Source organism: Taudactylus pleione, unplaced genomic scaffold, assembly GCF_031769625.1.
Source record: "Taudactylus pleione unplaced genomic scaffold, aTauple2 ptg000154l, whole genome shotgun sequence".
NCBI classification, from domain to species: domain Eukaryota; kingdom Metazoa; phylum Chordata; class Amphibia; order Anura; family Myobatrachidae; genus Taudactylus; species Taudactylus pleione.
In genome coordinates, this window is record NW_028284556.1 from 11,708,912 (window position 1) to 11,735,597 (window position 26,686).

The 26,686-nt window shown below is 40.9% G+C and overlaps 1 protein-coding gene across 1 annotated transcript in view; it reads left to right on the forward strand.

The window, feature by feature from the left end:
- Nucleotides 1-26,686, forward strand: part of ADGRG6 (adhesion G protein-coupled receptor G6) — a 193,380-nt gene that overhangs the window by 147,776 nt on the left and 18,918 nt on the right. The window contains exons 16-22 of the mRNA XM_088474375.1: nucleotides 1,176-1,380; nucleotides 2,872-3,037; nucleotides 4,754-4,894; nucleotides 18,535-18,657; nucleotides 19,491-19,536; nucleotides 20,147-20,256; nucleotides 25,288-25,415. Coding sequence (XP_088330501.1) covers nucleotides 1,176-1,380; nucleotides 2,872-3,037; nucleotides 4,754-4,894; nucleotides 18,535-18,657; nucleotides 19,491-19,536; nucleotides 20,147-20,256; nucleotides 25,288-25,415 — 919 coding nt within the window. The remainder of the gene's footprint in view (nucleotides 1-1,175; nucleotides 1,381-2,871; nucleotides 3,038-4,753; nucleotides 4,895-18,534; nucleotides 18,658-19,490; nucleotides 19,537-20,146; nucleotides 20,257-25,287; nucleotides 25,416-26,686) is intronic.

Consider the following 26,686-nt stretch of genomic DNA (forward strand, 5'->3'; position numbering starts at 1 on the left):
GACGCTCCAGGCGGCACTGCTGCATAGATTTGAGGCCGCAGGGTGCCATTCTACGTACCCTGCTAGCCAGATGAGGCTAGCAGGAAAAAGCTCTGAGGGCCAGACCAAATGATTCCGGGGGCCTTATACGGCCCTCGGCCGTGAGGTTCCCCATCCCTGCACTAAACCTACTGCCTGTATCAGTGGCGTAAGTTCATCCCAGACGCCCGGAGGCAAGTTATAATTTGGTGCCCCCCCCACCACAGCCGCTGACACTATAATGTAGCAATTTGCATGCAGAAAGGCTATAGAATATAGATAGACGAAGGCAGCAGCTGATGGTCTGACATGGAGCTCTCCACTAGTGTATGGTGGCTTCTCAGGTGCCGGGAAGGGGTGCCATGTATTGGATGGCCGTGATGGTACAGTCCGGGTATGTAGTGACAGCTCTAAGTGGGGTGAATATGCTGTGGACAGTGGAGGAGGTGCCCCTTCAGAGCTGTAGCCCGGCGGCAGGTGCCTCCGTTGTCTCCCATAGTTCTGCCCCTGGCCTGTATAGTTTTTCCAGTTTTAGAGAAGGTGCTGAAATAAGAATGAGCTTAGAATTTCTTTGTCCCTTCTTCCCCTGCTCTTCCTAACTTGCTGCTTCTCTTAATAAACAGAATGCTCTCTGTTAGCATTAGCAAGATAGTCAATGTTTCTGTTTAGCATTATTTATAATAATGGCTGATAGAAAAAATAATTGCACCCAAATGTTTAATTTGTACTGAAACAGAAATCAAATAATTGTTCTTTAATGTCTAATTTTATTTGTAGTGGAATGTGGTAATTTTGAAACAACCTCTAAAGTTTTCAGTGGAATAAAATAAAGATTGTGCACTTTTGAACTGTAATAAATCGGGTACTTTGCACCATTTTTGAAATGAGGCTAAATTATAATCCTAAATTACATAAGGTTGATAGACTACGAGAGTCAGTAAAGTGGGAATTAGTGTAGATACCAATGGTAGACTAAAATGTCATTGGAGAAGGAAAGATTAATATGATCATTTGACTCAGAAAGAGGATTTTGCTTGAGAACCATTTGGAGTTTATAGTTGTAAAACTGCATAGATAAAATATACTATTATATCTGTGAGGACTAATAGGATTTAATTTTTAAACTGATATGAACTGAGACAGTTGTATTTTTACAGATAATGCTGAAGAATTGGTTAATCAATTGCTGAATGTCACTGGGAGCGGTCAGATGACACAGGAGAACGTTGATGATGTTGTCCAGAAACTTAAAAAAATAGTCCATGATGCAAACATCAATACTGAGCTGGGGACCACTGTTGTAAATGTGTTTTCCAATATCCTGAACAGTTCAGACAATGTATTAGCAAAGTCCTCTTCTGAGTAAGTAATAAGCCAAATTTCTCTCATATTAAATGTTCTTGTCGCTGGAGATTACGCAGATAATGGGAGTGATGCAGAATTCTATGCAAGGCCGTTTGCCAAGTGCAACTTGTGGCTTTTTGCACTGCGCATGCTCTGGAACTAAGGACCTCATTCAGAGGCGCTCGCAAAAAGCGAACGCTCGCTGTGAATTAGGGTGGATGCCTTTTTTTTTAAAACTGGCCTACTGGCCGCTCGCTAAGCTGTGGGTGACCACCTACAGCTTTTGCGAGCGACCAGGTGATGGTCGCGATTATCGCGACCATCGGGCTTGCGACGAGACCCTTGTGGTAGGGTCTCAGCTGCCGCAAGCCCCAGTGAGCTTCTTGCTCAAATAGAGCAGGAAGCTCACTACTGACATCACGAGTGATGTCAGTAGGGCCGCCCACAAATGGCAGGCGTTCCTTCAGGAACGCCTCCGTTTGTCCAGCCACCCCCCCTCCCCGCCTACAAAACGGGGCAAGCTGTCGATCAACATCGACAGCCACCCCGTTTGTAGCGAGCCCCAGAGCGAGTGAAATTCTCACTCGCTACGGGACTTGCGCATGCTTGCAGCACGTGAGGCGCGTGCGCAGTGCCCCACCATCGACCCGCTTGCGAGCGCATAGCGTGCAACAGAATAGGCAGAATGGGCTGCAATGGGGTATTATAATGTTAACTAGGTATAGAGCAGTGGATCTCACTCGGTCCTCAGGACCCCAAACAGTTCATGTTTTCACCTGTGGATCTGACAGTTGGTAATACACCTGTGCACCTGTTAGGTGACCTGGAAAACATGCACTGTTTGGGGTCCTGAGGACCGAGTTTGAGAACCACTGTTAAAGAGAAAACTAGTAAATAGAATTGCAGGTTATGCAGAGTTAAATGAACTTGTAAATGCGCCTATTTATGCATCAAGGATGGTGGTGCTAGTGCTCATTTGGGTAGATGTACAGTATGAAGCAGTGAAAAGAGTGGAGAAGTGTGCCAGAGGAGAAGTCACCCATGGGCAACCAATCAGTTTCTACCTATCATTTTATAGAATGTACTTGATAAGTGCAACCTCAAAAGCTGATTGGTTGCCATGGGAAACTTCTCCACTGGCACACTTCTCCACTCTTTTTACTGCTTCATACATCTACCCCACTGTTGCTTATGACAGCTATGAAACCAAGCATAAGGCTCATAGGGTTCCAGACACATACTGTAGATGTGGACAGTGCTGCATACTGGCGAATGCATTGGTTCCGTGCATGCAATGTGGAACAATAGCGGCTTGCATTCAACTCTGCATTGGCCCCAAAATGTGTAACAACAAATATAATAAACCTATAAAGCTTGTGTCTACACAATAATATAACAATGCCTTCATATGATATAATTGTATTAAATAGATATGTTTTTATGTTAGGGATTGTTGTATTGTTTATTTGAATTCCTTATATTTGTTATCACACTGTGTGTTTATTACAGAGCACTAAAAACAATAGAAGCTTTGGCCTTAAAGATCCAGTTTTCGGGCCTGTCTGTCAGCATTGTGTCACATAACTTGTGTCTGGGAGTTTCCAAAGTAAATTCTACCTCGTACGGTGGTTCCACCTTCAGTGTGGGGCCTCAAAGCAATCATTCTGAATTTGAGGTATAGTAAGCCAACATATTGCAATTTCTGTATACAAAGGCTGGAATGGAATGTACAATAATTTGCTGGGTTTACTGCTGAATATAATGTAGAGGTTTGGGTTATGTAATACAACGGATGGGTTTACTGCTGAATATAATTTAAAGGTTTGGGTCATGTATAACAACGGGTTAGGAAGAAAGTGTGACCAGAGACTGCAATAAAGCAGCCGTATCAGTAAGTGTGTAATGTAATAGGTGAAACAAGAAACTGTAAGAAGTTTGTGTGCCAAATGTATATACATATACATTATATATATTTATATATTATATACAGTATGTATAATATTTAAATCAAGACAAGAATACAATATGAGATAATTTGAGACACGCATTTATTACAGTACATCATAGTTGCCTGGAAACCCGCCTTCCCAGCCCATACCATGACCATAATAGAAATAGTAACAAAATAGAATTTTACTAATGCTGCATGTTCTTCTCTGTATCACAAATGAAATAATCAGCACCACCTGCAGATCTTTTAACACACTTTAGCCTGCAATAAATACCCCTGTGCTAGGAGATCTGGAAAACATGCACTGTTACGGGTGCTCTGCTATAGACCATAAATAGGGTTAATTATTAATACTGTATAATAATACACTATCTATTGTATAAGGAGACCAATATGTACTTATATGTCAAGGGCAGTGCTAGGTTCTTCTGCTGCTCCCCCAGACTGCAAATCTTGCTCCAACGCTCTAGGATGGTGCCCACATCTGAAATAAAATCATTCAGCTCAGGCAGGATGGCCACAATTAATGGCTTGTTGTGATCAGTGTATATGATGGAATTATGACACACAATACACTTTATATGACATATTAAAGCTGGTTAAGTGCAAAGTATGCCCTCTTCATGGATTGGCCACACTCACTGTAAAATCAAGCATTTGGAAACCCCTCTCTACAAATTCTGTGTTTGCCACAGTACATCCTGTTTTAGATGGATATTACTTTCTAGAAAAAGTTGAAGCAAAGTGTATAGTATAATTTTGAGCCATTTTTGGCTTTAGCGATCCATCTTGCTCTTTACACTAAAAGATACCACTTCAGGTTTTCATTTGACAGCTGTATTATTCCTTTCAAGTACATAAGTTGCATCTCCAGCAGGAACTTGTATGCTCCCAATATTGCTAGGTGCATCCTGCTTCAAGAATGCTAGTGCTACAACTTTTAAAACTTCTTCTTCCTCTTCCTCTTCCTCTTCTTCTTCTTCTTTTTCTTCTTCCTCCTCTTCCTCTTCCTATTTCTCTTTCTCTTTCTCTTTCTCTTCTTCTTCCTCTTCTTCTTCTTCTTCTTCTTCTTCTTCTTCTTCTTCCTCTTCTTCTTCTTCTTCTTCTTCTTCTTCTTCCTCTTTCTCTTTCTCTTTCTTCTTCTTCTTCTTCTTCTTCTTCTTCTTCCTCCTTCTTCTTCTTCTTCCTCTTTCTCTGTCTCTTTCTCTTTCTCTTTTTCTTCTTCTTCTTCTTCTTCTTCTTCTTCGTCGTCTTCTTCTTCTTCTCGTCCTTCTACTTCTTCTTCTCCTTCTGAATGACATAGCGCATGTGTGACCAGACAGCACAGTTATAGATAAAACAAATTGCAAATAAGCAGATTTGGTAATAATCATGAGATGATACTGTAATATAAAGAAGGATTTGCCTATATATATTTATTTCAATATCATTCTTCAATAGCTTGAAATGAACAAAAATCAGAATAATCCATTGGCGTCTGTTGTCCTTCCATCAAGCCTTTTATCCAACTTAAGTCAAAGTGATTTTTATACAGTTTCAAGAGCACAATTCACTTTCTTCAGTAAAGCTGGACTTTTTCAGGTTAGTAAATGGTATCTTAAACAACTAAAATATCTGTCAATTGATAAAGTTTATATATATGTTTAATATAATATTTGTTTATTTATAATATATATATATATATATATATATATATATATATCTTTTTACCCCTATACTAACAAGTTTAGTAACTGTTTATCAAAATGTTCACAATGGATCAATCAATCACATCAAAATATTTATAATATTGTTATATTTTTACATTGCGTTTTGAGTCTCTTCAGAGAAAAACATTATATAAATATATATTATTATTATTACTATTATTATTATTATTATTATTATTATTGTTATTATTATTTTTTTTATCATTGATGACTATGGTTTATTTTCCAGTACTATAAGTATTGGCGGACAGATTGGATGGAGATTCTTCTGCCACTGCCAGTTTTGCAAGTGTACTAAAGGAAAATATATTTCACTATGTTGTCCTGATTTTTTAACTGTTCATGTTCTGGGATCAGTGGTTTTACTGTATTGAGCAGAATTTAATTTAATTAATTGATTAAGTCCTGCTCAGGACTCCATTTAGTTCAATCACCAAATGCATTAAGAGTACATTTTAAGCACATCTAAATAATGTGTGTTTTTCATGCTTTTTTCACTTATTGATGATGTAACAAGCAGAACTCCTTCATTGAATTAAATGGGGTCCTGCAAGCACAAAACAAGGCCATGTCTCTGCCATTGACCATCATTACATATAGAAGCGCGCTATATGAAATTAAAAACATACATCCATGTGTTTCAAATATTACATATTGTACAGAGGGCCTGATTCAGCAGTGATCGCAATTGCAACTACGTACGCAAATTGAGCGATTGTTAGCCATTATTCATGCATATGCACCACACTGCACGTGCTCGGCGATCGCACTGCGATTACATACACAGATAGGGATCCATTGCAGAGGGAGTGACATGCCATGAGCTTTTGGGGGTGGTGATGGGGGAGTGGTTGCATGGGTGTGGATAAATTAGCTACTACAATTGCTTATGCAGCTTGAGAGCCTTCTGCCTGCGACAAGACTTGCAATTTCTGTGACGGGTCATACCTGCTGTAATTGTGTGTGACGGGCCGATGTGCTTCGATGTTATCGATGTATACGCAGGACTGCGAGGTATTACGGATGTGAGAAAGCTGTAGTGGGTGTCTATGCTGACTAAGCTGTGGCAGTCATTAGCATATTTTCGCAGCTGCATTACATGCTATTATGCAACTGCATCAGGCCCAGAATGCCCTATTATCATGCTATAAAGAGAGATTAAGTGTGATATGTTTCAATACAGTAAACAGCAGTTTAGAAGCATCCGATTTATATGTACAAATATTTGTTTTCTTTAGTAGTTATTCCGCTGCCAAATAGATAAGAGGTCCAAGTCATTTCATAAAGGACATGATCTAACAGTATTATAAGATGCTCTTGTCAAGAAATACTTATAGGCTGGTTACAGCTTGTAAAATCATTATGAAATTATATTAAGGAAGAACTTGGCAATTACCCTCTGAACAAGCTCTTAAGCTGCATTGCAATGTGTGCAATTTTTAATTAAGTATGTGAAAAATAGTTCTGAGAAGAGTTTAAAATTCTTCTGGTATTATAAACAGGACACTGGGTTAAAAAGCTAACAAGTTTCCTTTTCACACAAAGCAATTTAACACAATACGTATTAGTAGGAGAACATTTAGCTCACTTCCTGTACAACATTCATCAGTAGCTGCACAAACTGGTCAGTGATGATGAAAGTGTCAAATCTTATGTGTACCACACATGCTATAAGATTTAAGAAGACTCTAAAGGCCCCTATACACTATGCGATCTTTTTTAACGATTTGGCTTACTCCAACACATCGGAACGTCAAATCGCTAAAAATGTGTAGAGTGTACGCACTACATCGTGCAGTGCGCGCTCCCATGGAGTCATCAGCCTCATCGCCTGATCCTATGTACGGCATGTAAGATCAGGAGATGCGGCTGACGATCCCATGCAGTGCTGTGCAGGGCGGGGGAGGCGGCATATTTCGCAATCGGGCACCAGATCGCCCATTGTGTACATTGTGTACGGTCAGCTCGATATGTCGGCCCGTCGGCGCTGGGATCATTGGCAACATCGCTGGGTATAGACATCGTTTAGTATGTTCCCAGCTTAAACTCCGTCATCCCAGTTCATGCCTGACTGTGACATCTTTCTTCAACCAGCAAAACTATTATAAATAGAAGGACAGATGTGATCTATAAAGGGGATATTTGTGAAACTCATTTTGCTGCAAGTACCCCCACAAAAATGAAGCATCCATAGGATGCATGAAGGGGGTTCTACAGCAGATATTAGAGATATCTGCTGGGGTTCTTTCATTTCTGACTGCAAAAGTAGCCCCAATAGGCTTGGCCCTTGTAGCTAACACCATCTTCAGACGGCTTTAGCCCATAGCAGTGCTGTAGCTAGGCATGTGCGACTGGTGCCACCACACAGAGGGCAGGGCTCTGTGGGCGGCACAGTTGCTGCCCCATGGACCCTGCTTGTGGTTAGCAGAGTCTTGTTCCAGCCAGGTCACTGTTGCGGCACTGACAGAGCATCCTTTAGACACTCCAGACAGGCACCCTGCAGTCTGTACAGCTGATCTGGAGCATCCTCAGGACGCTCCAAGTCACTACTGCTCTTACTGATGCTGCAGACCCCTCACAACATCATGACATCGGGTACTAAGGGGGGTGGGCCAGCACAGGGCGCATTTAAGACCTTTTACAGCTCTGGCCCATACTAACATATGGGTAACTCTTATGCATTCTTTTGCCAGAGAGTGAACCTCCTAGTCCCTTTCCATCAGTCCTTGCCCAGCATGATGGATGCATATTCAAATTACGCTCGCAGGGACCAAACCCTGAGCCACTTTGCTTCTAGTCATTTGCTTTTTCAGAAGTGGTGTCCTGGTTTCCCAACAGTGCGAGTTGGGGCATATCTATCACATCAAATCCACAATAAAAATTAGGATTGTGATAAATATGCCCTAAATTTGAAAAGGAGAGTAGGGAACTAGCTGCAAGGGTCTGGAGGTGTCTAAAGCTCTCCATAACATAAATGGTGCAAATGCATGGGGAACCTAGCACTCAGTAAAAATCAAGTTGGAGAGTAAGATAAAAAAAAGTAAAAAGATGGAGAGGTGTAGGAAATCCTTGTAACAATTCCACAGTGTTTGCTGAAACTGAAAGCATTTTTCATAGATATGTCCTTATTTTTCTCTCTCTCTTCACCTACTCGCTCACACTGACTTTACAGAGTGCTGGGTCCCTCCTGCATTTATACCAGTAAAAATAAATATTACATAATGTTGTCAGTTGTCCTGCTGACGTGTGGATCAGGGGGTGCTGAGAGGTGAGGAGGAACAGCCATTCCCCAAGATGAAATATCCACGCTTTCATTAGCAGCTCAATTCATAAAGAGTCCTGTTATTCACAATGGCAGTGCTGTAACTAGACTTTTTGGATCCCTGGGCCAGAGAGAGCTTTGGTGCCCCCCCCATTTTATTAAATAGGGACATAAGATAGTGCACCTGAAAAAGGGCATTGGCCTCTTGGGGAAGGGCCATGGGAGAGATAGGGGAGGCCAGGAGATGCTGGGGATAAAAGAAAAGGAAGCTACAAGTGAGAATGATAATAAACAGGAAAACTGACAGGCCCAAACTGCTCCCCCTGCACTGTAGTTCCCTGTGCCATGGCACTGGTCACACCACCCTAGTTATGGCCCTGCACAATGGAGTGTGCTTATTCCTCCACATACAGTCAACATATCCTAGTAATGGGGCCCGATTGATGTCCTAGTGAGATCATGTTTACAGTACTTGTCCCAAATGGAATTTGTGCTAGTTCTTGTAGAGAAAGGAAATAGAAAGCAATAAACACCCTATAAGTTCCATTCTTCGCATAGACCCTTCTCAATGCTATATAAACTTATCTTATAAATAAAGACATAGACAACACGGGTTGGCAGTTAAAAAATGAACGTCAGATCAAATTCAATATTGTAATATTCTGATTGTATTTATTTAAGCTAAAGTGGAAGTTAATATGGTGGCAGACCAAAAACGGATGACAAACAAGACAATAAAAACAATCATACAAATCAATGTTCAACAATAAATCAATAACACACCAGACGAGCTTGTGTTAATTCCTGGGAGGGACATTCATTTGGCCATAACATCGTATAAAGGAGATTGCACCTGCTAAAACATAAACAAATTCAAACAATGAAACAATGCAACCATTCTACTGCAACACTGAACAAGCTAACAACATATATGAATAAAAACAGGGAGGGAAAGTGGAATTTCTTGAAGAAAAGGGGAAGAACTGCTAACTGACAATGTTAAATATCACTTAACACACACCTTCACCTAACTGTTTAAAATCACTGTCACTCATTTGCCAAACAATATTCTTAAAGGAGCAATGACAATAGCAGTCTTAAAAGTGGTCTTACTTGAAAAACCCTATGGCTTTAATTATACTAAGACAGATCTCTGGCTTGCACTTCAATGAGAAAACATTACGTGCATCAACTGTCCATATAATCTATGAACACTTAAAAGTGCAGTAAAATCCATGGGGGGAGATGTAATATAGCGGCATGTATCGTGCCGCTATAGCTCTTTCTGCTTTGCAGGAAGCAGTACCAACGAGATACATGAACATCTCGTCTGCTGAAGTGGCAGAGTGAAGATCGTGAGATCTTCTGTGCACAGTCCGGAGCCTAGCAGCCGCTGCAGTCAGGGACAGTGCTGTCCCTGACAGCTGCAGCTGTCGAAATTGATAGCTACAGTTGTTAGAACGGTCAGTGCCAGGGGCGTATCTATAATGGGTGCAGGGTGTGCGGTGCACACATTCCCCCGGGTCCAGAGGGGCCCCGCACCGCACACCCTGCACCCATATTATCTAAAACTCACCTGTCTGTGGTGTCGGATGTCGGGTATACTAATGGCAGTTGCGGCCATTTTTCCGGCGTTCTGCACATGCGCAGTAGACTCTGGCCACACTCTAGTGCCCAGAGTCTACTGACTCTGCGGTGGCCGGCCAACTGCGTCAGTTGGCTGACAGTAAGGGGAATGCACACGGTCACCCTCCTCTCTTAAGACGCATCTGGTCAGTGCCACTGACCATCTATACATTTGGCTGCACATCGGCACCCTATCTTGAAGATAGGAGGGCTGATAATCATTGCACACACTTCACCACATTACTACATAGGGGAGAAGCTAACGTATGCTGATGCCACTAAACCCCCATAATGCCACTTCATACATCTACCCCAATATACACGATGAGCACTTCGACTGCATATCAGCTGCATGCAGGAGCACCCAAATACACTTACATAAGTTAACAGACACATGTTCTTTCACAGATTAAAGAGAAATTGCCATAAACATCTCCTATGTGACAAACTGTATAAAACTATACTAATTGAAACAAGTATCAACATAGCTAACTATTGGTTTCCACTTCTACATCTTGATGACATGAGCAAATGTGTTTTTTTAATCATTAAAATAAAAGAGGGAAGCTTTAGTGGCATAAAAGTGCAAGACATACTAAAAACCGCAAGACGTGCTTGTAAAGATCTTTGGAAAATTTATTTTTTTCAAAGTGTCAAATGACACATTGTCATCTTGATTTTAAACATAATATGAATTGAAAGTTTGAGATTTTTCAAGTTGCGGAATGACAAACCACAGGAAAACCCACCAGAAAAACATCTCTGAATAAAGAAGTGGTAGTGAGTGAGAAGATAGCTCACACTAATGCTGAATGAAGTATCTTGTCTGCCAGAGTGTACATAGATAAATAAAGTGAAGAAAAAGACCTCTTTATTTTTTAATTTTGTTGTGCAGGTGGGAAGGATGTATTGCTTAAGTTTTGATGAGGACAATGTAAACTGAATTAAACACCCTGTGCCTTGTTAAGAGATTGCTCCCGATTGGCTACTCGGCTATTAGCCGTCTAGCTAGTTTTTAAGAGTGTGCACCTGGTTGGCTGCTCAGCTATTATTTGTTCACCCCTAGAGACCTGGCCCCCTACCTCCAAGAGGTGCTGCTCAATGCTGCAAAATACTAGGCTTTACAAAATGTAGGATGTAATCTCAGATGCTTTTCATACGGTTTGACCTAAATGGCATGTGGCTTGGCTGATACTGCATAACATTTAGAGGCTTTGAAACTGTCACACATCACCATTAGTGTGGGTTTTCACCCTCCAAACCCCTGTTTAGTAAATATTGTGGTTTGAAGGTAAAAGCTACAGATGTTGTGTGGTGATGTTCCTTGGTTTAAAAAAAGATACTATTGTAAATCCCCCCTATAGTCTTTTTCTGCTCTGATCAACTAAAATGTTTTACGCAAAGGAACAAAAGGTAACTGATGTACTGTAAGAATAAAAGGTGTATAACAATGGTCAGCCTGTCAATTCTTGCCAATGAATCTTGCTGTAAAATCACGTGACATGGTCTGTGTGCAAATCCGCCAATCTACAAAGTAAAATGATGTTACTGAAGAAATTATAAGACCATCATTCAGTCTCACACTACCTCAATGCCCCAGTGAAGCCCATATTTTAACTATACAGTATGCCATTTGTGGTAAACTGATCATTTGTGATATATTTCCTAATGCATTCTGACTTTGGAAAGTGCATTATTCATATATTTTAAATTTATTGTAGGAAATAACAATTTTTCTTCAGTTTATTGCACTGTATGGGACTGATTTAGAGTTCAGAGCAAAGCAAAACAATGGAGCATCCTTGTACCTGGATAAAACATGTTGTAATCTAAGGGATGCAAACTGCAAATATATTTATTTTAGGGGTGTGCACCGGCCACTTTTCGTGTTTTGTGTTTTGGTTTTGGATCTGGATCTTTCTTCGTGTTTTGGATCTGGATTGGTTTTGCCAAAACCACCCTTCCGTGTTTTGGGTTCTGGGTTTTGTGTTTTGGATCTGTATTTTTTTGAAAAAAAGCATAAAAACAGCTAAAATCACAGAATTTGTAGGTTTTTCTGCTCCTATGCTATTATTAACCTCAATAACCTTAATTTCCACTCATTTCCAGTCTATTCTGAACACCTCACACCTCACAATAGTGTTTTTATGTCCAAAAGGTTGCACCGAGGTAGCTGGATGACTATGCTAAGCGTCACGAGTGGGCGGCACAAACACGTGACCCATCTAGGCGTGATACTGCAGTGGCAGACAGGATGGCAGTTTGAAAAACTAGGCCCCAAACTGTACATAATGCAAAGAAAAAAAAGAGGTGCAAGATGGAATTGTCCTTGGGCCCTCCCACCCACCCTTATGTTGTATAAACAGGACATGCACACTTTAACAAACCAATCATTTCAGCGCCAGGGTCTGCCACACAACTGTGGCTGAAATGATTGGTTCGTTTGGGCCCCCACAAAACAAGCTGGCAATTAATCTGTCCCTGCACAAACTGGCTCTACAGAGGCAAGATGTCATCCTCATCCTCCTCATCCACCGATTCCTCACCCTCTTCAGTGTGTACATCCTCATCCTCACAAAGTATTAACTCATCCCCACTTGAATCCACCACCACAGGTCCCTCTGTACGTTCTGGAGGCTGGTCTCCCTGGAAGAGCTGATAATTCATTTTGATGAACATCATCTTCTCCACATTCTGTGGAAGCAACCTCCTACGCCTTTTGCTGACAAGGTTCCGGCTGCACTAAACACTCTTTCGGAGTACACACTGGAGGGGGGGCAACTCAGGTAAAATAGAGCCAGTTTGTACAGGGGCCTCCAAATTGCCTCTTTTTCCTGCCAGTACAGGTATGGACTGTCTGACATGCCTACTTGGATGCTGTCACCGATGTAATCCTCCACCATTCTGTCAATGGTGACAGTATCATATGCAGTGACAGTAGACATGTCAGAAATTGTTGCCAGGTCCTTCAGTCCGGACCAGATGTCCAAACTTGGTCCTGCCTGCCCTGCATCACCGCCAGCGGGTTGCTTAGGATACCTAAGTTTTTTCCTGGCAGCCCCAGTTGCGGGAGAAAATGAAGAAGGAGCTGTTGATGTGTCATGTTCCGCTTCAGCTGACAGTGTGTTCACCAGCAAGTCTTTGCACCTCTGCAGGCTTGTGTCAGCCGGAAAGAGAGACACCACATAGGCTTTAAACCTAGGATCGAGCACGGTGGCCAAAATGTAGTGGTCTGATTTCAACAGATTGACCACCCTGGAATCCTGGCAAAGCGAATGAAGGGCTTCATCCACAAGTCCCACATGCTGAGCGGAATCGCTCCATCTTAGCTCCTCCTTCACTTTCTCCAGCTGCTTCTGCAAAAGCCTGATGAGGGGAATGACCTGACTCAAGCTGGCAGTGTCTGAACTGACTTCACGTGTGGCAAGTTCGAAGGGCTGGAGAACCTTGCACAACACGGAAATCATTCTCCACTGCGCTTGAGTCAGGTGCATACCCCCTCCTTTGCCTATGTCATAGGTGGATGTATAGGCTTGAATAGCCTTTTGCTGCTCCTCCATCCTCTGAAGCATATAGAGGGTTGAGTTTCACCGTGTCACAACCTCTTGCTTCAGGTGATGGCGGGGCAGGTTCAAGAGTGTTTGCTGGCGCTTCAGTCTTCGGCACGCAGTCGCTGAATGGCGAAAGTGGCCAGAAATTTTTCGGGCCACCCAAAGCGTCTCCTGCACGCCCCTGTCGCTTTTCAGAAAATTCTGCACCACCAAGTTTATTGTGTGAACAAAACATGGGACGTGCTGGAATTTGCCCAGATGTAATGCCCGCACAATATTGGTGGCGTTGTCAGATATCACAAATCCCCAGGAGAGTCTAAGTGGGGTAAGCCACTGGGCGATGATTTCCCTCAGTTTCTCTAAGAGGTTGTCGGCGGTGTGCCTCTTACTGAAACCGGTGATACACAGCGTAGCCTGCCTTGGAACGAGCTGGCGTTTCTGAGATGCTGCGACTGGTGACGCTGCTGCTGTTGCTGCGTAAGGTGATACATCTACCCAGTGGGCTGTCACAGTCATATAGTCCTTAGTCTGCCCTGTTCCACTTGTCCACATGTCCGTGGTTAAGTGGACATTGGGTACAATGGCATTTTTCAGGACACTGAGGACACTTTTTCTGACGTTTCTGTACAGTCTCGGTATCGCCTGCCTAGTGAAGTGGAATCTAGACGGGATTTGGAACCGGGGACACACTACCTCCATCAATTGTCTAAATCCCACTGCACTAATGGCGGATACCTGACGCACGTCTAACACCAACATAGCAGTCAAGGCCTCAGTTATACGTTTTGCTTCAGGATGACTGCTGTCGTACTTCATCCTCCTTGCTAAGGACTGTTGGAGGGTCAATTGTTTAGTAAAAGTAGTGGTGTTCCTACTTCCTCTCTGGGATGATGAACGACTCCCAGCAGCAGCAACAGCAGTAGCGGCAGCAGGAGGCATAGCAATGCAGGATCCTCCGGAGGAATCCGGGATAGGAGAGTCAGTCATGCCAGTGACATGGCCTGCAGGACTACTTCCGATCCTGACTAAGGAGGAAATTGACGAGGAGGGAGTTGACGGTGTGGTTTGCAGGCGCTTGGATACAACAGGACAATGGGATTTAGGTGTCCCTTGACTGCTTACGGTCTTAGCCAAAGTTTCTGAACTTGACAGTAACTTATTATGAACGCGCTGCAGGTGCCGTATAAGGGAGGATGTTCCTAGGTGGTTAACGTCCCTACCCCTACTTATTCCATCTTTACAAAAGGTACATATGGCAAGACAGTTGTTGTCCGGATTTGGATAGAAGTATTGCCAGACCAAAGAGGTGGAATGTTTGGTCTTCTGCCCAGGCATGACCGTGATGGGCTTTTTCATCCCACAGACAACAACTGTCTCCCCCGGAGCCTGAATTAAATGAACCACATCACCATCAGAATCCTCCTTGCCAACTTCCTCCTCAGCGCCAGCTACACCAGTATCCTCATCCTGTTGTACTTCAACAGTGACATCTTCAATTTGCATATCAGCAAGTGGACTGTGAGTGCTCCTTTCAGCACTTGCAGGGGGCGTGCAAATGGTGGAAAGAGCCACCTCTTCCCGTCCAGTGCTGGGAAGGTCAGGCATCGCAACCACCACCACACTTGGACTCTCCTTGGGGATTTGTGATATCTTCTTAGAAAGCACAGTTCTTCGCTGTGCTTTTGCCAGCTTAACTCTTTTGATTTTTTTAGTGGGAGGAGGGCTTCCATCGTCATGTGAAGCTGAACCACTAGTCATGAACATACTAGGGATCGACCTTAGCCGTTCCTTACCACTCCGTGTCGTAAATGGCATATTGGCAAGTTTACGTTTCTCTTCAGCTGATTTAAATGTTTTTTTCAAGGTCATTTTCCTGAACTTTGTCATTTGGGATTGTATGTGCCCTCTATTATGACATTGGGCATCGGCCTTGGCAGACGACGTTGATGGCATGTTATCGTCTATGTCATGACTAGTGGCAGCAGCTTCAGCACTAGGAGGAAGTGGTTCTTGATCTTTCTCTATTTTATTTTTATCGGAGAAAGTTTGGTCCTCCATTTATGTTATATCGATTTGATATATACGTGCTGCTAAATACAGAAAATATTTTTTTATTTTTGCTGGAGAGTAGTGCACTTTGTGGGTTACACCAGCCTTTAAGAAATGAGCCAGCCGGCTCTTTACTTATGGGACACAGGCGCACGCTTGGCGCTGCTCCTTTGTTGATGCACGTGCGGCTACTGCACACACAATTCACAAACACAGAAAATAATTTTTTTTTTGGTTTGGACTGGAGTGTACTTTGGGGGTTACAGCACCCTTTAATGGTCAAGCCAGCCGGCCCTTTACTTATGACACAGGCGCACGCTTGGCACTACTTTGTTGATGCACGTGCGGCTACTGCGCACACAATTCACAAACACAGAAAATAATATTTTTTTTGGTTTGGTTTGGAGTGTACTTTGGGGGTTACAACACCCTTTAACGGTCAAGCCAGCCGGCCCTTTACTTATGACACAGGCGCACGCTTGGCACTACTTTGTTGATGCACGTGCGGCTACTGCGCACACAATTCACAAACACAGAAAATATTTTTTTTTTGATTTGGAGTGTACTTTGGGGGTTACAGCACCCTTTAACGGTCAAGCCAGCTGGCCCTTTACTTATGACACAGGCGCACGCTTGGCACTACTTTGTTGATGCACGTGCGGCTACTGCGCACACAATTCACAAACACAGAAAATATTTTTTTTTTGGTTTGGAGTGTACTTTGGGGGTTACAGCACCCTTTAACGGTCAAGCCAGCTGGCCCTTTACTTATGACACAGGCGCACGCTTGGCACTACTTTGTTGATGCACGTGCGGCTACTGCACACACAATTCACAAACACAGAAAATATTTTTTTTTGGTTTGGACTGGAGTTTACTTTGGGGGTTACAGCACCCTTTAACGGTCAAGCCAGCCGGCCCTTTACTTATGACACAGTTGCACGCTTGGCACTACTTTGTTGATGCACGTGCGGCTACTGCACACACAATTCACAAACACAGAAAATAATTTTTTTTTTGGTTTGGACTGGAGTTTACTTTGGGGGTTACAGCACCCTTTAACGGTCAAGCCAGCCGGCCCTTTACTTATGACACAGGCGCACGCTTGGCACTACTTTGTTGATGCACGTGCGGCTACTGCGCACACAATTCACAAACACAGAAAATTATTTTTTTTTTGGTTTGGACTGGAGTTTACTTTGGGGGTTACAGCACCCTTTAATGGTCAAGCCAGCCGGCCCTTCACTTATGACACAGGCGCACGCTTGGCACTACTTTGTTGATGCACGTGCGGCTACTGCGCACACAGTTCACAAACACAGAAAATATATATTTTTTGGTTTGTAGTGTACTTTGAGGGTTACAGCACCCTTTAACGGTCAAGCCAGCCGGCCCTTTACTTATGACACAGGCGCACGCTTGGCACTACTTTGTTGATGCACGTGCGGCTACTGCGCACACAATTCACAAACACAGAAAATAATTTTTTTTTGGTTTGGACTGGAGTGTACTTTGGGGGTTACAGCACCCTTTACCGGTCAAGCCAGCCGGCCCTTTACTTATGACACAGGCGCACGCTTGGCACTACTTTGTTGATGCACGTGCGGCTACTGCGCACACAATTCACAAACACACAAAAAATATTATTTTTTTAGCACTTGGGGGGAGCACCCCTGATGGACAGAGCACCCCCTGGACAACACTACAGCACCCCTTTAGGACTGGGACACTGCACAGGACTTTGGAGTGGACACAGCCCCTATGGAGAACTGACTGCACAACACAGTCCAGCCAGCCCCTATGGACTTTGAAGTAGTGGACACAGCCCCTATTAACAACAGCAGCACAGCACAACACAGCCAGCCCCTATGGACTTTGAAGTAGTGGACAACAGCAGCGCAGCGCAGCGCAGCACAGCACAGCACAACACAGCACAACACTACTCTGCACTACACTACACTACACTACACAACCCAGCCAGCCCTAACTCCCACCCTCCCTCTTCACTGTCCACAGCCGAGTGAGAAAATGGCGCCGACGCGGGTACCTTATATAGGATCCAAAACCCGCGAGACTCGGAAGGCGGGATGATGACGTTTTGCCTCGATTTCAGATCCGAGTCAGGCGGGAAAAGTCGAGCCTGACTCGGATCTGCCTCGGATCGGGGGGGCTCGGGGGGGTTCGGATTTCAGAAATCCGAACCCGCTCACCCCTAATTTATTTACTTAGTTTTGCATATATGGTAAATACTGGCTTCTCTTGCATATACTTACTGGATTACCTGATTTTTACACTGCAATGTAGAGCTCAGCTAGCACACGCTCCTCCCAACTTTTCTACACATTTGAATCTGCCACTCCTGCAGCGTAACATGCTTTTACATAGGTGCAAATTTGCTCCTGTTCTTTGCTCTGATCTTACACTCAGAATCAACCCTGAATCTTAAAGAATTATTATGTTTTGACCTGGCTGTCTAAAGGCCCCCAAACATCAGCAATCTGAAAACCACAATTGAACAATTTGAAGATTTATTGCCCGATGTTAGGATTTCCCAATCTAGCAATCTGCGCCAATACATTACAGATCTTTTTCAGTGATTTGCAGATCATTTTCAGCAAACACAGATCTTCCAATCTTGAAAGGCTCATCACTTTACTAGTAACGGTCTGCAAATTTGCTGATCATTTCCATACACCAGCCATCTACAGCACCAATCGATCTGTGAAATCCAACATGTTTGACAATCTGATTTAACAATTCCAATCACTTCTTGGTTGCAATCTGTGATCTGTGAAGCCCATACATTGCAGATTTTTTTATACAATCATCTGCAAATTGCAGAATTGCCACAATAGATTGCTGATGTATGGGGGCCATTAGTCTCATAAGCACATGAAACACATTAACACAAATACGTAGTTACTAACCTATTACAGTATAACTATCAAGTAGTGTACTGAAATATGTTATACATTATGTTAAATTAATAATCAGTTAGTAATTTCTCCCAATTTTTTTTTACAGGATTCAGAGATGACTATTTCAAATACAACAAAACTGAACAGTTATGTTGTGGCTTGCAGTATTGGAAATATTACTATACGTGACCTCACAGATCCAGTCAAGATTACAATTAAACACCGGACTGTAAGACCACAATTTCTTAGATTGTTCATGGAACAATGTAGCACAACATTAATACAGATGTGTTCACATACAGGTATCCTCAAATTGCATCAAAACGCCTGTTTGGTGCACCATGGACATTGTGACTTTTTCTTCAAATATGCTTCTTAATCTGTGACGTTATACCAATTATTTTGCGAAAAAATATGAACCTTAAGTACCTAGTACACTATAAGCAAATTAAGTCGCAAAATTCAGGAAGAAGTATGCAATCTGGGTACAAAGGCTAAAGGTAGAGGTCTGATATGAGTGACCCTTGCCACGTCTTGCGACACGCATCGTTATTATTAATGTGTGACTTTATACCAAGTCCTTTGCGACAAAAATACTAACTACCTAGTACACTACAGACAAATCTGTATGTGACTGACATGCAAAAGTTAGGAAAAAGTATGCAAGTACTGGAATCACTCTCCATGGTGGAGCGTCTAAGATACGCCAGTGATCTTATGCCATATGGCGAAAAAAGGATAGGTGTATGAGGACACATCTGTACATGGCATATTATAGAAATAAATTCAAAGACATTCTCCTTTTGCTGCCGTGTTTTTAAATGGACTAAAGACATTGAGGAGGTAAATGTGAGAGCATAATCCTATTATTAGTACATAAAGGTCTGTAACAATAACTAATGAACTATTTTATATACAGTACATTATGGTTAATGTACACTTAAAGCTCATTTATGAAAAAGTTGAGTATATTATTATGCTGTTGTTATAGACTTAGCATAGCTGAAATAATTTATCTTGTGAAATAATAGTACATTTAATATTGCTATCTTTTTCTTTTAGGAAAATCGAAAACCAACTTGTGTTTACTGGGATACAAACAAAAATAGTATGTTATTAAAATTTACATTGTATGTAATTTTTTTTTAGTTTTTTCACTAGTGTTTAAACAAACACACATTAGCATTATTGTTTCTGAAAAAAATTGTAAAATGTAAAAAAAAATTGGATTGTTATAAAAAAAATTATATATATATATATATATATATATATTATATATATATATATATATATTTTAATTAAGATACTGGTGCTATACTATTGCATGCAATAAGAGTAATAAAATTCACTCTTTGATAATCTAACAGATACATTCTAAACTATACCATGGGTTTGCAGGACTTATCAAGACCTCTCATTGCATAAATTGTGATTGGCCTGGCATTGCTATGATGCCCCGTTAATATCATAATTTGTAAACTTTACTATACCTTCTGCAACTTTGAGCAAGTCTACACTCCTGTAAATAAGTTGAGATCTATCCTTCTGCCTATTATGTAGTGGTTCTTCCTGCTGGATAAACTATTGATTTTACTTGTAACAATGTAAAAAGTATATAATAAGGCTTTTTTTTCACATCATTTTTTAGATCTAGTTATTTCAGTTGTAGAATATTTTATTTCAGTTTATATTTTATATTCAATTTTGCATTTCAACAGCTGGCCATGGTGGATGGAGCCAGGATGGTTGCAGGGTGCTGATTAATGAATCCAATGCTAATGAGACAGTTTGCTTGTGCAATCACCTCACACATTTTGGCATACTGATGGTAAGTAGGAGTACAAAAAAATAGTAAGCTTGTTATGTTGCAAGGGCTAGAAATAAGCCATCTATAAAAGTGTGACTAAAAAAGAAAAAAAGTCCTCCTTTAAAAGCTAATTAGGGCCACCCTGGGCTTTTAGTGGCAAGCCCTGACATTGGTCTGCTTCATGGTGACTGACCCCTACCCCTCCCTTTATTGCTGTTCGCTTCTTCCTTCAGATGCCATCCCCCCACCCAGTCCCTGAATAGCAGAGCTTTTTGTCAGCATCAGCATTCTCTGCAGTCAGCTTTCTGACTCCATCATATGGTTGGACAAGGAAAGGCTATTGTAGAGGATCACTTCAGTGGCTTCTCATAAATGCTTGTTGGGGCTGTCCTAGCCCAGGCATGCAGCATGCAGTTGAGGAGGGTTTAGGCATTACAGGCAGTGGAGAGACGGATGGAGCTTTGCCTTACATAGACATTAGAGCAGGAGTCTTCAACTCATGGCCCGCGGGCCATGGGTGGCCCGCCGACCGGGAAATCTGTTCCCCGTGGCCAGCCAACAGGCTCCATTTGCCGGGCACCGCTGAGATTTTGTTACCAGCAGGCGCCCGGCTCCATACCTGCACCGCAACGCCAGCCGGAGCTCACACCTGAGCTCTGGCTTCTGGCTCCCATAGTGTGTGCAGTGCACTATGGGAGAGACATCATGACATCTTTCTCATAGTTCAGACAGAAGAGCAGCCGTGCGGACCGGAGGCAGCAGATGCAGGTGAGATAAGTAGTAGTATTTGTAGTAGTATTTTTTTTGTAAGCGGCTTCACTACTGGGTGCACTACTACTAGGGGGCATTACTATTAGGGGCACTACTACTAAGGGGCATTTCTATTAGGGGCACTACTACTAGGGTGCATTTCTATTAGGGGCACTACTACTAGGGGGCATTTCTATTAGGGGAACTAGGACTAGGGGCATTACTATTGGGGGTACTACTACTAGGGGGTATTACTATTAGAGGCACTAAACTAGGGGGCATTACTATTATGGGGCAGTACTACTAGGGGGCATTTCTAATAAGGGCACTAGTACTGAGGGTATTACTACTGGGGGCACTAATACTGAGGCACCACTAATGGGGGCATTGCATAAGGGGCACTACATAAGGGGCACTACCACTCCTGGGGACACTGCATAAGGGGCATTACCACTGTGGGCTCTACATAAGGGGCAGCACTACTGGGGGCACTGAATAAGGGGTACTACCACTACTGGTGGCACTACATAAGAGGTATTACCACTGTGGGCACTGCATATTGGGCACTGCACTACTGGGGGCACGGCACATGGGAGCACTACCACTACTGAGGGCACGGCATAAGGGGCACCACTGCTGGCGGCACTACATAAGGGCCACTACCAATACTGGGGGCACTGCTAAGGGGCATTGAATAAGGGGTACCACTACAGTGGGCATTGCATTAGGGGCACTACTGCTGTGGGCATTATGTGTAAGGGGCACTACTGCTGTGGGCATTGTGTAAAAGGGGCACTGCTGTGTATCATACATGAAGAAGGGACATGACTATGTGGTGTAAAGTGAATTGGGTGAATCAAGATTGTGCTACTGTGTGGCGTATAGCTTAGTGGCCCTCGGGCTTCGTTGAAGTTTTTTTTGTGGCCCACACTGTGTAAAAGGTTGAAGACCCCTGCATTAGAGAGTACTGTCTGACCTTTCCCTGGAACACTGGAACTACATGTGATGCTATAGTAACATATCAAAAAAGCATTTGTTATGCCAGTTGCTTACAGAGAACAGTTATTCTTAGTTCTGAAGGTTTAATATTGTCTGCTTGCAGTATACCTTTGCATGCTTAGGTTTTTTACAATTATACTGTAACTAAATTAAACTGAGTTCAGTTAGTAAATTACTGTAAAGGACTATCAGTGAATGTATATATTAAATAATGGTGCTGTACACATATACTGCATATACTCCTGAAAAGCAAATCAGATAATAAACTATACATTAAATAGAATTGAAGAATATAGCATGTGTCCTGACATTTGAACATAGGTAGATAAATACACTACCATTCAAAAGTTTTAGAACATCCCCATTTTTCCAGTTTTTATTGAAATGCACACAGTTTAATGTTTCACTGTACTTTGAAATTAAATCATAGTAGAAATAAATAATCAGAGATAAATATAAAATGAAAATAATTAATTTAACAAAATTGATCAAACTTTTTGAAACACTAAAGTAGCCACCTTTTGCATATATAAATTGCCAAACGTGCATTCTTTCTACAATGAGAATCAAATTATTATTTGATATTTTCTTCCCAAGACTGTTGTAGAAGCTCCCAGAAATGTGTTGCACTTGTACAGTAGGTTGCTTTGCTTTCACCCTTCTGTCCAGTTCATCCTTACCAGCTCAGTTGGGTTTAAGTGTGGAGATTGCTAGCCATTCCATGATTTGAGCCTCCCATCTTGTTCAGACATTATGAGAAGGTATGTTTTGGGTTATCTTGTTGTAGAATGATCCCTTGAGAAACTAATGTAGGCATAGATCAGAGAGTACTCCATGGCACTGCAAAATGTCGTGGTAGCCCTTTTGGTTCAGGGTGCCAGAATCTTGGTGCAAATTGCTGACTGGAGCCAGCACTGGACCATAACATTTCCTCCACCATGTTTGACAGTTGGTGAAGCAGGGGTTTATTTGTTAAGTGGTGGCTTGTAAAATCTGCAACTTCCCAGTGTGTTTAATCCCAAAATGTAAAAGGGTAATGCTTTTAACAGCATAACATGTAAACACTTAGTAAATAAACTATACTGCCATTTGAGGCTATTCACTGGACTTGGACTACCTAAATTTCAATCAAAATGTACGCAATGGCACCCTATGCACCACTCAACTTCTTTTAGTTCTTAATGCTCCCATTTCAGTTGTTGTCTCTAATCTGTTTTTTTGCATCTGTTCCCTCCCTTGGTCTCAACCCTTCATGTTTGGTCTCTCCAGTGGAAGAGCTAGGATGGGGACGGGCATTACCACATCAGCTTTCCACGTCCTGTTGATATGAGGCCACTTTCAGAATATTATTTAGGAACACTTTTAATTCACATTCTGCCCCAGATACTCCAAATGTATACTTTTTCTGAAAAAGACATACGTAACAGCTCAGAAAATGGTCATAAATCTACTCGAACTTTGTTAAGGAACATGATGATATGCAGTGAACATATCAATAATTTAGTAAATAAACACTGTTTTTGTAGCTTTAACCACTTGTCTGGCATGGTCGCATCAGATGCAACCACAACAAGCTCCGCTTTTGTTGACATGGTCATGTAAGATTAGAAGAGCCTTCAGGCAGCTGCTGGAAGCTAATCCTCCAGCAGCTGCCAGGCTTAGCCCACCTGTCTGACCCTTTGGTTGCTGCAGCTACCTCCCCACTGCCTCTTCCTGTTGGCCAGGCAAATGAAAGGAATTGCTCCTATAAGAGTGTCCACCCAACGCTGCAGGAAGACAGTCTTCCTGCAGCCCGGGCTCAGGGTGCTCAAGGAAGCTGCAGTTTCCCTTCTTTGCCCTGACTACAAGCACTGCTAGGGGATAGCTATGATAGGCGATCCAGATAGGATCACCAAGCAGCCCTACCTCCCCCTGCTCTCTTCCTCTCCCAGCCAGCAGTGAGTCATGGGCGATGCTTAGGATCGCTCTCTTATGCTTGCTAATCATCCCCAAAATTGTTGATTTTTTAAAAATGATTAAATAATATAAGTGTGATTTAATACTTGTTCAGTATAATTGTATTAATAAGTCATAGTTGTTAATAAAATTAGACTAAATTGGGTTTAGATGGCTATAATTTACATAATTTGATAATAAAAAAATCAACAGTATTGGGGACAGTTTTGAAAAAAATATTAGCCAGTTAAGTGGTTAAAAGGAAGCTTTTATTTTTATTAATTTATTTATAACATCTTCTTATATACAGTATTTCCATCATTTTCCATTGTATAGTACTTTACAATTGGGAACAAAACAGTAATAAAACAAGACTGGGTATATTTACTAAAGTGCGGGTTTATAGAAGTGGAGATGTTGATCATAGCAACCTATCAGATTCCAGCTATTGTCTTCTAAAAGGTGCTAGATAAATAACTAGGACCTGATTGGTTGCAATGGGCAACATCTCCACTTCTATAAACTCATACTTTAGTAAATATACCCCTGGGCAGTAACAGACAGAAAAGGTAGTAAAAGTTCCCTGCTTGCAAGCCTACAATCTATATAAGGAAATCTATAAGAAAAATTTTAGTAATTATTGAAGTCATGTTTTGCTACTACTTATTTTGTTTATTTCTAGGTTTATTTCCTATTTAGACTTTTTACCAAACCTATATGATATGGTGGGTGCACATTAGAAATATTTACCATAGTTTTTTTGTAATATTATATTTTTTAAGGTCAGTTTAGTTTCCATGATTCTATAAACAGTTAAATTTTTAACTGGACAAATAAAATGAGGCTTATATTATATATTTAATTAATTATTAAATATTTATTAGTCTGAAGACTAGAATCAATTAAGTTACTAGGGCACTCTACATTTTTGTCTAGCAATTTACCAAGCCCGCCACTCCTCCTCCAAACCACACTGCACAGAAAAATTAATTCCCCAAAATCATCCCAGTTTTAATCATTCTGTAAAATGGTAATTTGCAAATACAGTGCGGAATGGCATTCTAAAGAATGGCAAAGCAAATGTAGAACTCAAAAATTGTATTGGCAGAAACTTTGCCACATTTTCTCTTATCTGTACTGTCCAGTTGATCTCCAGATTTGTCTATGGTTCTTGAACTCAACATTAGTTTGTTTCTATCTTACTTTACTTCAATATAATTACGTGCCCTTAAAGTTCCCTTTATTTTGTTTAAAAAATAAATGTCACTATTAATTTAAAATGTTTACAAAGAGCAATGATGTCTAATTGAGGTGGCCTCAGCTTATACTTATTTACCAATGTAAACTGTTGTTGTTGTTTTTTTACAGGACCTTCAAAAAAGTGATAAATATACAGATGAACAAAATGATAAAATACTTACTTTTATAACATATGTTGGCTGTGGGATATCTGCCATATGTACAGCCGCCACACTTTTGACTTACATTGCATTTGAGTATGTATATGTACCAGAAATTGTTTCCTAAATCTTACTTATTTAGTATATTTTCTATACACAATGCTCTAAAATAGACATGCATGATATACATATCAGCAAGGACTAATTTTTAAGAAAATACTGTATATATTTGTATTCTAGTTTAACACATCAAACAAGATAACATAACCCTATAGTACAGTTTATTTGTATAAACAATAATATATGACAATAAATTATAATAAAATAATTATACCAAAAGAAAATTAGGGGGATACAGATATAATAAAAGTAAAGGATTAAACTGCATAGATAATTTTGATTTAATTGTGTAGAAGTGTATACAATTTTATTTGTGGCCATAAAATAATTATTGACTAAAATTGTAAACTTTTCATGAATATGGGCATTTCTGGCAGTGGCAAAAAAAAAACCGAATCTGTTGTTTTAGGTGGGAAGAGTTGCTATTATTTTATTATTATTTGTTTTTTTATAGAATATAAAATACAATTATTAGGTTGGTGGGCAAATGAAGGAATGAGGAAAGTGTTAGTTTAGTGTCACATTGGTTAATACCAGAACTTTATAAACACGGGTAAACTGATATTGACATACTTGTACATTTTAAGATCTGGAACAAATATGATTACTGCTTCAGGATTTGCCTCCTATATTCTGAATGCTTAGAAAGAAACACCATATTAATTTATTAACAATCAAGGAGCAATTTACAGGATTTTTTTTACACATATGCAATTGCAAAATATTTTGTTGCTATAAAATAAGTATACAATGTAACACCAAAAGGTATACAGTGTAATAACAATAGGTATACAATGTAATACCAATAGGTATACAATGTAATACCAATAGGTATACAATATCGATAACAATAGGTATATAATGTAATACCAATAGCTATACAATGTAAGAACAATAAATATACAATGTAATACCAATAGGTATACAATGTAATAATAATAGGTATACAATGTAATAACAATAGGTATATAATGTAATACCTATAGGTATACAATGTAATAACAATAGGTATACAATGTAATAATAATAGGTATACAATATAATAACAATAGGTATATAATGTAATACCTATAGGTATACAATGTAATAACAATAGGTATATAATGTAATAACAATAGGTATTAACAATCAAGGAGCAATATACAGAACTTTTTTACACATATGTAATTGCAAAATATTTTGTTGTAATAACAATAAGTATACAATGTAATACCAATAGGTATACAATGTAATACCAATAAAAAATA